Below are 14,724 nucleotides of genomic sequence, written 5' to 3' on the forward strand. Positions count from 1 at the left end.
TTGCTATGAGTCGGTTCCGACTCTATGGCACCTGACAACAACAACAACAGCCATGTACTTAACAACAACTACGATATACAACAAAGACACAGAGATCAGTCCACATAGAAATGTGGAAACAAGGAACTATGGGAGGCAGAGCAGAGGTATACTGGAGGGTGCAAGAGATCAGGAGCTCCTAGAGTTGACAAAAGAGACTCCTGTTTCTTCAGAACTATCTCACATATACACACAAACATACATTAAATGGAAACTGTCCTTTAAATGAAGCCTGGTGTGGTGCTGTAGGACCAACACTGAACTGCAAACCACAAAGTCAGCAGTTCAGACCCACCAGGTGCTCTTGAGAAACCCTATAGAGGGTCGCTATGAGTCAGAACTGACTTACATCAGTTATCAACAAAAACAACACCTGTGAGCCTCTAGATTATTTTTTAAATGATTTCATAAACTTTCCTTTTTATTATAAAATACATTGTAAAATTAAGAGAATTAAAGTAAAAACACTGCGCTATCATCCCCAAATCAATATTACAGATACATTGATCTTTCTTTTCAGTGATCTTCATGTATGTAACATCAGTTTTAACAGACTTAGTTTCACCTTTCATCTTTCATTTATAATTTTGCTTCCTGCTTTTATAGCTTAACATTAAGACCTATAGCAAGGGTTTCCATTTGAACAGAGCTGAGAAAGAACCTGCTTGTAAGGATACTCAGCTATCATATACTCCTGATCTCTGTTAATAAATCCACCAGAAACTAGTCATCAGAGATCCTGTGCACTCATTGATGGAGAGCTTGGTCTGGCTCCATGTGGTTTATCATTGACCATTGAGTCAACTCTCACTCACGGAGGCCCCATGTGTGTCTGAATACAATGTTTGATTTTGTTTTTTTTTTTTGAAAATAGATTCTCAAGCTTTTCTTCCCTAGGGGTCTGAACAAATCTTCAAGTTTACCCCACCCCAAAACACTTAAAAGAGTAAAAGCGTTTTTTAAAAAGTCCCATAAAGGTACAGGGATTTTCTTGTGGGCCCAAAGGAAAAATAAAGGACATACATATATCAGGAGGGTCAGAGCCAGTCTATATCGATGTAGTAAAATAGTGCAGGTGACATCAGTAACAGAGATCCAGAGCATATGATACCTGAGGGTCTCACCACAGTCCAGGAGAGTACCCCAAAGGTAGTAGATGTCAAGTGTGCGTCCGTGCCCCCACGTGGGCAGTCTAAGCCAGGAATTTACTGTAGTTAGATGCAGAGAGCATCCATGGGGACAAGTAAAGTAACAGCAGGCAAACGAGTTAAAATATTGCAAGAACTGCAGCTGAAACAAAAAGAATGCACAGGTGCAGGCAGAGTGTAAATACATTATATGAAAGGCAACCCTCTCCCATCTCCAAAGACTCAACAGAATTGAGAAACACTTGGCCTTTGTCTTTGTGGCATGTAGGGCAAAAGGTAATTATAAAAGTGACCTGCTTAGTGTTCACAAGGTAAAGGGGCTCAGGGACATACGATAGTATTTCTTACTGTTGTTAATATAAACTTCGTAATTTACTTAACCACTTCCCAATTTTGAAACACTTAAATTGTTTCTAATTTTTTTCAATCCTACAAAAAGGATGCTGTTATTAAATGATGTTGAGTCCCTTCCAATTTTTAGCGACCCTGTATAAGGTTTCTGAGTCCTGAAATCTTCAAGGGAGCAGAAAGCCTCATCTTTCTAATGATAAAGAGGATAAAGAGTTATTTTATGCAAAAAGTTATCTCTATATATAAATTTTGTATGTACTTCTAGATATAAATATTGCTATAAACTGGCATTTAACATTGTTGCTAATCTTAAGTGGCATCGAGTCATAGAGACCTTATGCACAACCGAACAAAACACAGCCAGGCACTGTGCCATCTCATAATTGTTACAATTGAGCCCATAGCTACCGCCACTGTGCAATCCATCTTGCTGGACGTTTTCCTCTTTTTCTCCAACAGTCCACTTTACCAAGCATGATGCCCTCTCCAGGGATTGGTTCCTCCATACAAAATGTCCAAGTATGAGAAACAAAGTCTCACCATTGAGCCTCTAAAGAATGTTTTGAATGTACTGCTTCCAACACAGATTTGTTTGTTCTTCTGGTAGTCCATGGTACTTACAATAGTCTTCTCGAGCACCATAATTTAAATGCATAAATTCTTCTATAGTCTTTCTTACTCATTGTCCAAATTGCACATGCATATGAGGCTATTGAAAATGCCATAGCTTGCATCTGGCACACCTTACTCTTCAAACTGATATCTTGGCTCTTAACATTTTAAAGAGGTCTTGTGCAGAAGATTTGTCCAATGAAATATATCATTTGATTTCTTCAATGCTGTTCCCATGAGTGCTTATTATGGATCCAAGCAAAATGAAGTCTTTAACAACTTCAAACTTTTCTCCATTTATCATGATATTAATTTTTGGTCCAGTGGTGAAGATTTTTGTATCTTTTACACTAAGGTGCAACTCAGCGTAAGTGAAGGCTGAGGTCTTTGATCTTCATCAGTAACTATTTTAGGTTCTCTTGGCTTCCAGCAAGCAAGGTTTTATCATCTACCTATCAAAGGTATTAAAGAGTCTTCCTCCAATCCTGAAACCACATACTTCTTTATCTAATTCTGCGGGAGTCCAGTTCTCACAGGGTCATGACACACGAGAGGAGACGCAGAATCGGCAAAAGTGTAAGTGATGGAGGAGTCTCCACTTAGTTAGCTGATGGATCTTTCTCTGCCCAGCTCAGCAAGTCTTTATTTTCATACTTAAATTACACAGTGAACAATGATTTGATACCTTGATTTTCCCCTTGAATTATTATTACACATTTTTAATCATAACATTCCTTCACCCTGTGATTATACAACCTTAATAAAAGTATTTCTATGATGTCCAACCTGACCTTTCCATAGCCTGTTCATTTTCTAACCATTAAGCATTTTCTTCTGACATCATCTCTTCTCCTAGATAAGTGATAAATTATTTCTTCTCATTCCCACTAAAGATCAAGTTAAACTTTACACAAATCATTTCCACTTCCCAGACCCCTGATTACATTCTCTTACTAATATAAGCTTCTATTATTCATCAATGCCTACACTACTTTATTGTATCTACTAGCTAATTATCAATCTTCTATCCTACATAAGGTACTACTATTTTCTATAGTAAAAGCATTACTAACATCTGCTTAATTATTTTGTTTTTCTAAAGTATTCATTAAATTGCTTAACCACAGTGTTCCTATGTTTCTTTCTTTTGGGACTGTGAGGCATGTTAAATGGGCCCAACCTGATTAATTGCTGCAGGAAAGGTAGATTATTAAGTTTTACCACCTTTCATTTATGTTCGCCATTCTCTGCCCAATTACGTAGGTGCCTGTATGTAGTAGAGGGGGGTTTTTGAATTCTGGCTGGTAATTGATTTAGGTGAGGTCTATAAGGGTCGGTCAGCTTCACTTTAGTTTGTTATCTGCTTTTGTGATCTCATAAATGCAGCTGTTTTGTACTCAGGTTTTCTGTGAGAGGGAGTAGCTCATACAATTCCCTTTGAATCTAACCCAATGAAGCTGAAACAATTGTTGCCAGACCAGTTTCTTCCTGAGGTCTACTGAACTCACAGTCAGTATAATATTCTTACAAGTGAATCAGAGTCATCCTAAAGAGAAAAGATGGAAGGTGTCTTTCCGGAGAATCATCTGCTTTGCTGATGTTTCTCCTATTGCCGGCACTGTGTCAAACGGCAGAAGCGGAGCAGCTCTCAGCATAATTCATCTTCTTGGATTATTTGCTCAGCATACAGATTGAACAAATATAATTACAACACTGATACACATCTTTCCTGATTTTTAAGCCATTCATTATCCCCTTGTTGTGTTCAAATGACTGCCTCTTGGTTTATGTACAGGTTCCTCATGAGCACAATAAAGTGTTCTGGAAAATCCATTCTTGTCATACACACAGTTGAAAGACTATATAGTGAATAAAGCACAAATAAACACCCTTCTGTTATTCTTTGTTTTCAGTCAAGATACATCTGACATTAGCAACGATATTCCTAGTTCCACATCCTCATTTGAATCTGGCTTGAACCTCTTATGGATCCCTCTCAATGTACTGTTGCTGCCATTTTTAAATGTTCTCAGAAAAATGTTACTTGCTTGTGATATTATTATTTTTTTTTCCACATTCCATTTGGACACCTCTCTTTGGAATGGGCACAAATATGGATCTCTTCCAAAAGGTTAGCCAGGTAGCTGTCTTCCAAATGTCTTGGCATAGATGAGTGAGTGCCTCCAGTGACACATCAGTTAGTGGGAACATTTCAGTTTGCATTATGTAAATACCTTGAGCCTTATTTTTTTGCCAACGCCTTCAGTGCAGCTTGGACTTCTTCCTTTGTTACCATTGGATCTTGATCATATGCTACCTCTTGAAATAGTTTAACATCAACCATTTCTCTGTGTATCGCAACAATCTTATTTGATGCTTTATCATTTAATATTTTGCTCATAGAATCCATCAGTATTACAAGTTAAGGCATCAATTTTTTTCCTTTAGTTCTTTCAGCTTGAGAAATGCTGAGCCTGCTCTTCCCTTTTGGATTTGTAACTCCAGGTCTTTGCACATTTCATTATAATGCTTTGTCTTCTTGAGCTGCCCTTTGGCATTTTCTCTTCAGTTGATTTACTTTCTCATTTCTTCCATTTGCTTCAACATGTCTATACTAGAGAGCAAATTTCAGAGTCTTTTCTGACATCCATTTTGATCTTTCCTCTTTTTCCTGGCTTATTAATGACTTTTTCCTTTCTTCCTGTATGATGTTCTTGGTGTCATCCCACAACTCTTCTGGTTTTCAAAAATTAGTGTCTAATGAACTGAATCTGTCCTTGAGATGTTCTTTGAAATTAGGTGAGATATGTCCAAAGTCATATTTTGACTCTCAGGACCTTGTTTAATTTTCTTCATGAACTTGCATATGAGCAATTAATGGTCTGTTCCACAGTCTGCCCTGGCCTTGTTTTGGATGATGGTATTGAGCTTTTCCATTGTCTCTGTGCACACATGTAGTCAATCTGATTCCTGTATATTCCATCTGGTGAAGTCCACATGTATAAGTAGCCTTTTATGTTGTTTTAAAAAGTTATTTGCAATAGAGAATCCTTGAGTTTTCAAAATTGTATCATGGTATCTCCAGCATCATATCATTTCTATCACCAAATCTATATTTTCCAACTACTGACCCATCCTCATTGTTTCCAATCATTGTATTCCAATCACCAGTAATTATCAATACATCTTGATTGCATGTTGGATCAATTTCAGACTAAAGAAGTTAATGTCATTGTTTGTGTTAAGTGCCGTTGAGTTGATTCTGACCCATAACAACCCTGTGTAGGATTTCTGAAGAGCAACTGGTGGGTTGGAATTGCCAACCTTGCAGTTCAAAGTGACTTTGCAGTCTAGCACATAGCACAATATCATGCAACACCATACCAGTAGCTGGTTACAAATTACCTGCTGAGGAGCAGACTTTGTATTCTACTCTAAGTGTTCACAGATGATTCACAACACAGACACGCAAACAAAATGCCCAGCATTTTGTTGGTGACACTGACTCGTTCTCCCTGCAGTTCAGAATCTCTGAACTGCCAGGAAATCTGCTACTGTTGGTCTGCAGCCCTGTCAGCTATCTGGCCATTGAGACTGGAGAGAGAACTGTATTTTTTTGAAGCAAGAGGCACTGCAGTGAGTCAAAATTTGACCACACCTTGTCTATTTTTGTATCCCACAGAGTGATGTGTACATTCTAATTGCCCAGTAAATATGCCATCAAATGACAAGCATAAATGCTGAATTTCAAAGGGGGATTTTCTTCAATATATTCTTCTTATCTTATAACCATTAGTAATAGAGGATATTCAGAAGTTGTCAATATCAGTGACATTAAATGATCTTTACACTCACCGATGAATTATGATATTTTTTCCTGTCTTAAAAAAAAAAGAAATAGAGCTGAGACTATGCTATTCATCTGCTTGTTTTAAAAGTCCTGGGTTTTGTGTGTGTTGGTTTTTTTAATGTAAGACCTATTACAGATTCTCTTGAGAGTACAAAGATGGAAAAAGAACTCACAGCATTGGACCTGTAACAGACACTTTCAATAAGTGATCTCATTTCATTTAAGTGTTAATGTTAGTGCCTTCTGAATTGACTTGGCAGTGGTTATACAATTGCTTATTTCATTTTTATTCTTCAGTGACTGACTTATTTCACTTGGTACAATAATTGCTAGATTTCTTCATGTTGTGGCATGCATCAGGACTTCATTCACCTTTATGGATGAATATTATTCTTTTGTATACTTATAATTCACTTTGCTTGTCTTTTCACTAGCTTATGAACATTTTATTTTTTCTCCCTTTTGGCTATTGTGAATAGTGTTGCAATGAACATTGGTGTAATTTATTACCACTTACATTTATTATTTACTAGTTTACCTGCGTTTTATTGACTATGCAAAGGCATTTGACTCTGTGAATCATAACAAATTGAGTAACATTTCAAAGAACAGGAGTTGAAGAACACTTAATTGTGCTCAAGTGGAACCTGCACATAGACCAAGCAGCAGTCATTCCAATGGAACAGGGGGATATTATGTGGTTTAAAAATCAGGAAGTTGTATATGCTGTGGTTTGCTGTGCATACCTTACATCTCCTTTTGATGACTTCTGCATCATTCAGCATTTTACCTATTTGTTGAGTTGAGTGCTATTAAGTCAGACCCAAATCCTGTATAGGGTTTCTGAAGAGTGGCTGGTGAGCTTGAACCACCAACCTTGCTGTTCAAACCAACCTTGCAGTCCAGTGCATTAACCTGCAGCACTACACCAGCACCCATAAAACCCTTCAATATTGCAAGATGAGGCTTGAATTTTTCTCAGCTTGAAACAGACTCAGTAGCAATGGGAATTTTTGGCTTTTGGGGGGGAGGTATGTGGTCAAATAATCTTGGAAACACTCAAGTAAGCCAGCTAAAATTGTCTCCTTACTCCAGAACATTTCAGAGCATTGTAATACTTTACTTTCTGGAACTTTCAGGACCTGATAATTGTGTGCATTTTATCACAAAGGACTTATCATGAGGACTTTTATTGACCTGAGCATTTCTTGGGGATACTGTCTAGAGCAATACATTTGATGACTCCAAACCCATCACCATTGAGTCAGTTCTTACTCAGAGCAACCCTGTAAGGACAGAGCAGAATTACACCATAGTACTGATGTAAATTACACCATAGTACTGATGTAAATTACACCATAGTACTGATGTAAATTATTATGAGAGCAAACCACCGCATCTTTCTCTGAACACGCGGCTGGTGAGTTCAAGCCACAGACTTTTCCGTTATCATCCTAGAACTTAACCACTGCACCACCAGGGCTCCTACATTTCATGAAGCACTACTTTACATTCTGCTGCCCTTAAACACTGTACCCTCCCAAGGGAGATGTGACAAAGGCACAAGCTTCAATGTGGTCAGTGTTCTCAGGGAAAAGAGGACAGGGCAGTTCAGAAAGAGAGACAGTTCCAGATACTAGAAGAGGTTGCCCAGAAAAATATAACATTTGGACTCTTTTCATGAATAGCTTTGCTTTCTTCCAATCTAAAGCTTAGAAAAAATATGTAATGTTCCTTTTCTAGCATAAAGAGCCAGTGTTTTCTCTGCAACCGTTCTCAGCCTGCCCTCTGTGCTGCACCCATTGCCAAAAGCCGTAATTCAGGTGTAGGTTTCAACCTAATTTATATTTGCACCATTATTGTAGCAGCTTCTAGCTTTGTTTCATTCTTTCAAATTCCAACATAGACAATTAAAGCTACTGAATCAATTCAGAACCAGGATCACTGAATTGTGAAGGACGCAAGTTCAGTATCAGGCTGCCAAGATTCAAGTAGATTTGCTAGATTTCTAAACGTAAGTAAGATAGCTAACCTTTTAAACCTCCATTCCTTATTTGTCACATGGAGTGGATCCTTTTAAACCTCCATTCCTTATTTGTCACATGGAGTGGATAATAACACCAACCCTTACATGATTGTCCAAAGATCTCAGCAAGTTATCCCAAGAAATCTCAGCACAGCACCTATCACATAGTAGATAGTCACGAAGTGCTAGCTAGTCTTGATATGATCATCATCACTGTCACGTGTTCAATGCTACCTCATATACCTTCCCAGCAGTCATGGATAAGGTTGTGAGGAAGCTGTTAGGAGATTGGAGCTTGTTAGGGAGCTAGCATCTCCAGCGCCACCGCAGACTGAAACAAGAGAAGAGTTGCTCAGGTTCAGTGCTGCTCAGCCTTAACTGCAGCTTGCAATCTCCTGAGGAGCATTTAAAACTCAAGACCCATTAAGTAAGAATTTCTAGGGGTGGAATTCAGGCACAATGTATGTTTAGAGATTATTCCAAAGTGCATTTAAGAGAAACAGTGACCCAGATCTAGAGACTGCCAATAATCTCCGAAATCCTAAGTCCCTGTCTGTCTTCTTTCTCTCTATTTTCCACTGCTTATTTACCTGTTTATTCTTTCATCAGCGCATTATCTTCAGATTCTGAACTCTTAACTTGATCAGTCCTAGCTCACTTATTTGAAAGAGATCAAGCTGGTATTCCAACCTAATTAGCACTTCATTACTTTTAGAGAAGTTCTCATGCCTGTGATTAATGTGGAACAACACACAACACTCATCTGCCAGTTTGTCACACTGTGGTCACTTGTATGTGGCTGTGATGTCACACTGTGGTCACTTGTATGTTGATGTGACGTCACACTGTGGTCACTTGTATGTGGCTGTGATGTCACACTGTGGTCACTTGTATGTGGCTGTGATGTCACACTGTGGTCACTTGCATGTTCCTGTGATGTCACACTGTGGTCGCTTGTATGTTGTGATGTCACACTGTGGTCACTTGTATGTTGTGATGTCACACTGTGGTCACTTGTATGTTGTGATTTCACACTGTGGTCACTTGCATGTGGCTGTGATGTCACACTGTGGGTGCTTGTATTTGGCTGTAATGTCACACTGTGGTCACTTGTATGTGGCTGTGATGTCACACTGTGGTTACATATATGTGGCTGTGATGCTGGATACTATACCATCAGTATTTCAGATACCAGCAGGGTCACCCATGATGGACAGGTTTTAGCAGAGCTTCCAGACTAAGACAGACTAGGAAGGAGGGACAGATCTGAATAGTCAGCCACCGAAAACCTTATAAATACCAGTGGAACACTGTCTGATATAGAGCTGGAAGATGAGCCCCTCAAGATGGAAGGTACTCAAAATATGACTGGGGAAGAATTGTCTCCTCAATGGAGAATTGACCTTAAAGACATGAATAGAACAACGCTTTCAGTACTTTCATTTGCTGATGGAGCACAACTCAAAATGAGAAGAAACAGATGCAAACATCCAGTAATAATCGGAACATGGAAAGCACTAAGTCTGAATCTAGGAAAATTGGAATTCATCAAAAATGAAACACACAAACACTGATATTTTATGCATTAGTACACTGGAATAGACTGGTATTTGACCATTTTGAATTGGAGAAATGTATGTTTTACTATGCTTGGAACAATGAAAGGCATCTCATTGATCATCAAAAAAAGCATTTCAAGATCTGTCTTGAAGAACATTACTGGCTACGATGCAATATTATCCATACACCTAGCAAGAAGACCAGTTAATACCACTATTTTTCAAATTTGTGCACCAACCACCAAAGCCAGTGATGATGAAACTGAAGAATTCTATCAGATTCTTCAGCCTGACATTGATGGACTCAAGATATATTGATAATTACTGGTATTGGAATGCAAAAGGTATTGAAAACAAAGAAGAAGATCGGTATTTGGAAAATATGACCTTGACAATAGAAATGATGCTGGGAATCACATTACATAATTTTGCACGACCAATGAATTATTCATTGCAAATACCTTTTCTCAACAACAAAAATAGTCGACTTCATCAACTGGAATACTCAGCTTGATACTTAGGGTTTTGTGTCACAGGATTCCCAGTGACTTGGTAACTGAGATGTGGTTTTCCCCATGGTGAGTTCTAATACAGTGCAGTTAACTCTATGATGATTGGCTATGAGCAGCCAATCAATTGAAAGGTTGCTTCCTCAGGTTTCCACAATACTCCCAATAGAGTAAACACTTAGGCAAAGCTTGCTTGCTTTCATCTGGCTCATCCTACAGCCTCTTGTTCTTTGGGCTTCAGCCAGTGGTCTGCTCTATCACCTGCCTACCTGCCTGCTTGCCTGTATGAGAGCCAAAATACGATCTTGAGGATAGCCTACCTGAATTTGGAGATCATCTCAAGGACAGAATTGATGCATTAGACACTAATGGCCAAAGACCAGTTGAGTTGTGGGATGGTATCAAAAACATGAAACATGAAGAAATCAAAAGGTCTTTTAATAGACAGGAAGGAAATAATCAAAATGTATGTCAGTAGAGACTCTGAAATTTACTTTTGAACATAGGGAAGCAAAATAATATGAAAGAACTGATGACGTAAAAGAGTTGAACAGAACATTTCGAAGGGCAGCTCGAGAAGACAAAGTCAAGTACTATAATGAAAAAGACAAAGTCAAGTACTATAATGAAATTTACAAAGACCTGGAGTTAAAAACGAAAAGGAAGAAGACTCTCAGCATTTCTCAAGATGAAAGAACTAAAGAAAAACTTCAAGCTTCAAATTGTAATATTGAAGGATCCCATGGGCAAAATATTGAATGATACAGAAAGCCTCAAGAGAAATGGAAGGAATACACAGAGACACTGTACCAAAAAAAAGTGGTCAATGTTTAATCATTTCAAGAGTTGTCATATGATAAAGAACTGATTGTATTGAAGGAAGAAGACCAAACTGACTACAGGCATAGGCAAAAAACAAGGTTCCAGAAACTGATGGAATATAAATGAAAATGTTTCAACAAACTGCTACAGCACTGGAGTCTATTATTCATCTGGGCCAAGAAATTTGGAAAACAGCTACCTGGCCAACCAATTAAAAGAGATGTTTGTGCCCATTCCATTGTGACCCAGTGGAATGTGGGAAACATCAGCCAATATCACATGCAAGCAAAACTGAAGATAATTCAAAAGCAATTTCAGCAGTACCTCAACAAGAAGCTTCCAGAAATTTAAGCAGGAATCAGAAAAGGACATGGAATCAAGAATATTGCTGATGTCAGATGGATCTTGGCTGAAAGCAGAGAATACCAGAAAGATGCTTACTTGTGCTTTATTGACTGTGCATTTGACTGTGTAGATCGTAACAAACTATAGATTGTAAATAATGAATATTTAGAAATTCAATTGTGCTCATGAGGAAACTGTACATAGACCAAGAGGTAGTTGTTAGAGAAAAACAAGGGAATATTGAGTGGTTTAAAATCAGGAAAGTTGTACCCAGAGTTGTATCCTTTCACTATACTTATTCAGTCTGTATGCTGAGAAAATAATCAGAGAAACTAAATTATAAGAAGAAGATGGCATCAGGATTGGAGGAAAACTCATTAACAACCTGTGATATGCAGATGATCCAACCTTACTTGTGAGAAATGAAGAATACTTGAAATACTAATGATGATCAAAGACCACAGCCTTTGGTATGGATTGCACCTCAATGAAAAGAAAACAAAAATTCTCACAACTGGACCAATAAATAACATCATGAAATGCAAAGAAGAGATTGAAGTTGTTAAACATTTGGTTGCATTTAACCACAATCAATACTAAGCAGCCAAGAAATCAAAGGTGTAGTGCATTAGGCAAACATGCAGCACAATATCTCTTTAAAGTATTAAAGAGAAAAGATGTCAGTTTGAGGACTAAAGTACCTGACCCAAGCCATGGCATTTTTAACCCCCTCATATGCATGTGAAATGTGGACAATATAAGGAAGAACACAGAAGAATAGATGCATTTAAATTATAATGTTGACCAAGAATATTGAAAATACCATGGACTTTCCAAAGAACCAACAAATCTGTCTTGGAAAAAGTATTGCCAGAATGCTGCTTACAAGCAAAGATGGCAAGACTTCATCTCTTTTACTTTGGACATGTTGTCAGGAAAGATCAATCCCTTGAGAAGAACATCATGCTTGGTAAAAAGGAGGGTCAGAGAAAAAGAGGAACCCGCCCCCCATCACCACCCCACCACAATATGGATTGACACAGTGGCAGCAATTATGAGTTCAAGCAAGGATGATACAGGAGCAAACAGTGTTTCGTTCTTTTGTACATAAGAGCCCTATGAGCCTGTACCCATACAACATCATCAATACCACCTACAAAGATATATTTTACATGAAAATCAGGTAACAGCACAGATCTGTGTTTTTTACTTTAACTTCATAGGGGAATACTTTTTAGAAACCAAAATCAACAGTAAAATCCTTTATTTGGAAAAACAATCTGTCTAAAACATATTTCCAAGAAAATATATTGGGATATATTATTTTTATAGCATTTAGAGTTCTTTCACTTTTATGAGCTTATGTGATTTTCTCAACAGTCCTTTAAAGTATTCTGAAGTCTCTGTTGTACGCAAGTAAGTGAGGTTTAGAGATGCCAAGTGGCATTCCCATGTTCACATGACTAATAGTCAACGTATCCAAGTTTCAAACACATATCTTCTGAGATATTTAGGATTCTTTCTAGCACATCATGCTCAAAATCAGAAGGCTAAAAATGTGATTGCTCCAACTCAGTGTTGGGTAGTGCCAGCTAATAAAATGAAGCGAGGATAGCATAAGCTGTGGTTTTCTATCTTTCCCGAATTAGGATGCCTAGCAAGACCTGCTTCTGTGGCTGTGGAATTCTATATCAGACACAAAGTCCAGATCCGATCGTTTTTCTCTAGTATTCGAAACTTTCTTTATTTAAAAAATGTACACGTCTTGGTCAGCAGTCAATGCAAAACTAGTGCAAATTGTTCATTCAAATATTGCTACAGACTAGGCAGAGTTCTATAGAGACCTTCTATAACAAAGATATGGGAGAGGAAATGAGATGGACACAGAGGACAGTCCTGTAACCCTGAGCATCAGAGGAAAGCTTAGAGAAGTAGATTGAATACCTACTGGGAGGAGTAGCTGAGCAGGGGTAGTAAAATACAGGGACTCGCTACTGAATAGACTGTTGGCCAAATGAAATGCTATCTTGAACTTTTGTGAGCAGCTGTGGAGACATAGACAGATGGTGGCCGGATGGCATAGATTCACACAGACTACAGAAAAGGTGGAATTTCTTCTTGTGCCCTACATTCCCTGGATAACATAGATGAGGCCAGCCCCCATTCTCATCCACATCCAGCACAGACCCTGCTCTCTGGGAATTCTAAGCCATATGATTTGAGCCAGTGTGAGGCAGATGTCCATTGGGCCACCTAGATTGCGGTGGGCTCTGCTCAAGATCTACAGAACCCCCAGAACCTCCAAGCCAGAATTAGATTATCAGGAACCTTCATAATCAGCCACCCTGCCCCCCAGCTGCCCTCTGGTTATAACAGACATTGAAATTAGCAACCCGAAGGGCCTCCATGAATCACTTCTGGATTGGGTACCCTGAACATAACCAGCATTTAAGCTTATAGGAACTCCATCTATAGCTGTGAATGCAACCGTCACATCTCTCCTCCATCCAACTCATTAGTTCCTTGGCTAGCCAGAACACCCCTACCCTCTCCCCCAGCTCAGAGTTTTCTCCTCTCTGGGTTCAGCATCTGTAATGGACTATTGTTTGTTTATTTTTACTTTCATTGTTTCGTAGTTTTTGCTTTGTTTATTCTTTCTTCTCATTCTTCCTGTTTTCCTTCCCTTGACTTTTTTCCTTTTGTCTATGCTTTTTTGTTTTCTTCTTTCTTCTGTTTCTCATTTCTACCTTCTCCGTCTTTTTTTACTCTTAATTTCTCCATATAGTCTCTTTCTCTTTTCATCCTCCCTCTCTGTTTTTATTTTTTTCTCTTCCTTTTATTTTATTTTTCACATTTATCTTGTACAGCTCAATTTCTGTGTCCCTCTTTCCTCTTTTTAGTTATTATATTATTTTTTGTTCTTGTTGCTGCCCACTTTCGTTTTTTACCCTCCTTTATTGTATTCTGTTTTTGCTGTTTTTTGTTGTTTTGATTTTCAGTTTGTGTTTCTCCTCTATTCCCACCTGAAGAGATACAGCAACCATGGCGATACAGCTCAGCCACAACCTTACCCTCTGCAGCTCCATTGACTGGACAAGAGCCAGTACCCGCTCTTATACCACCTGGACAACAATAGGCACCAGTCAGCACCAGCCAAACCCACCCTAAACTGAACTGTATGAACGGTGAATGGAAAATGGTACATACATTTCCATTCTCTAATCAAACCCACCTGTAGACAATTGTTGAGAGACTAAGAACACACCAACATACAATCATCATTAAATACAAATATTAAGACACCACAATGTCTCTGAAACTATAGAATTTTTTAGCTTGCAAAAAGAAACAAGAGGAGATTTGAAATAAACTTTGTCACTTGCCAAAAAAAAAAAGAAAGAAAGAGTAGCTCAAACAAATGACTAAGATGCAGGGTTAGAGAATATTTCTGAGGGAAAAAAAA

General features: G+C 38.3%; 1 protein-coding gene across 1 annotated transcript in view; it reads right to left on the bottom strand.

Moving 5' to 3' along the window:
• Nucleotides 1–8,720: 8,720 nt before the first annotated feature.
• LOC102814754 (protein PBMUCL2-like) overlaps nt 8,721–14,724 on the bottom strand; it is a 9,405-nt gene continuing 3,401 nt past the window's right edge. Inside the window, exon 2 of the mRNA XM_006872073.1 lies at nt 8,721–9,159. Coding sequence (XP_006872135.1) covers nt 8,721–9,159 — 439 coding nt within the window. The remainder of the gene's footprint in view (nt 9,160–14,724) is intronic.

Source organism: Chrysochloris asiatica, unplaced genomic scaffold, assembly GCF_000296735.1.
Source record: "Chrysochloris asiatica unplaced genomic scaffold, ChrAsi1.0 scaffold00182, whole genome shotgun sequence".
Taxonomy (NCBI): Eukaryota; Metazoa; Chordata; class Mammalia; order Afrosoricida; family Chrysochloridae; genus Chrysochloris; species Chrysochloris asiatica.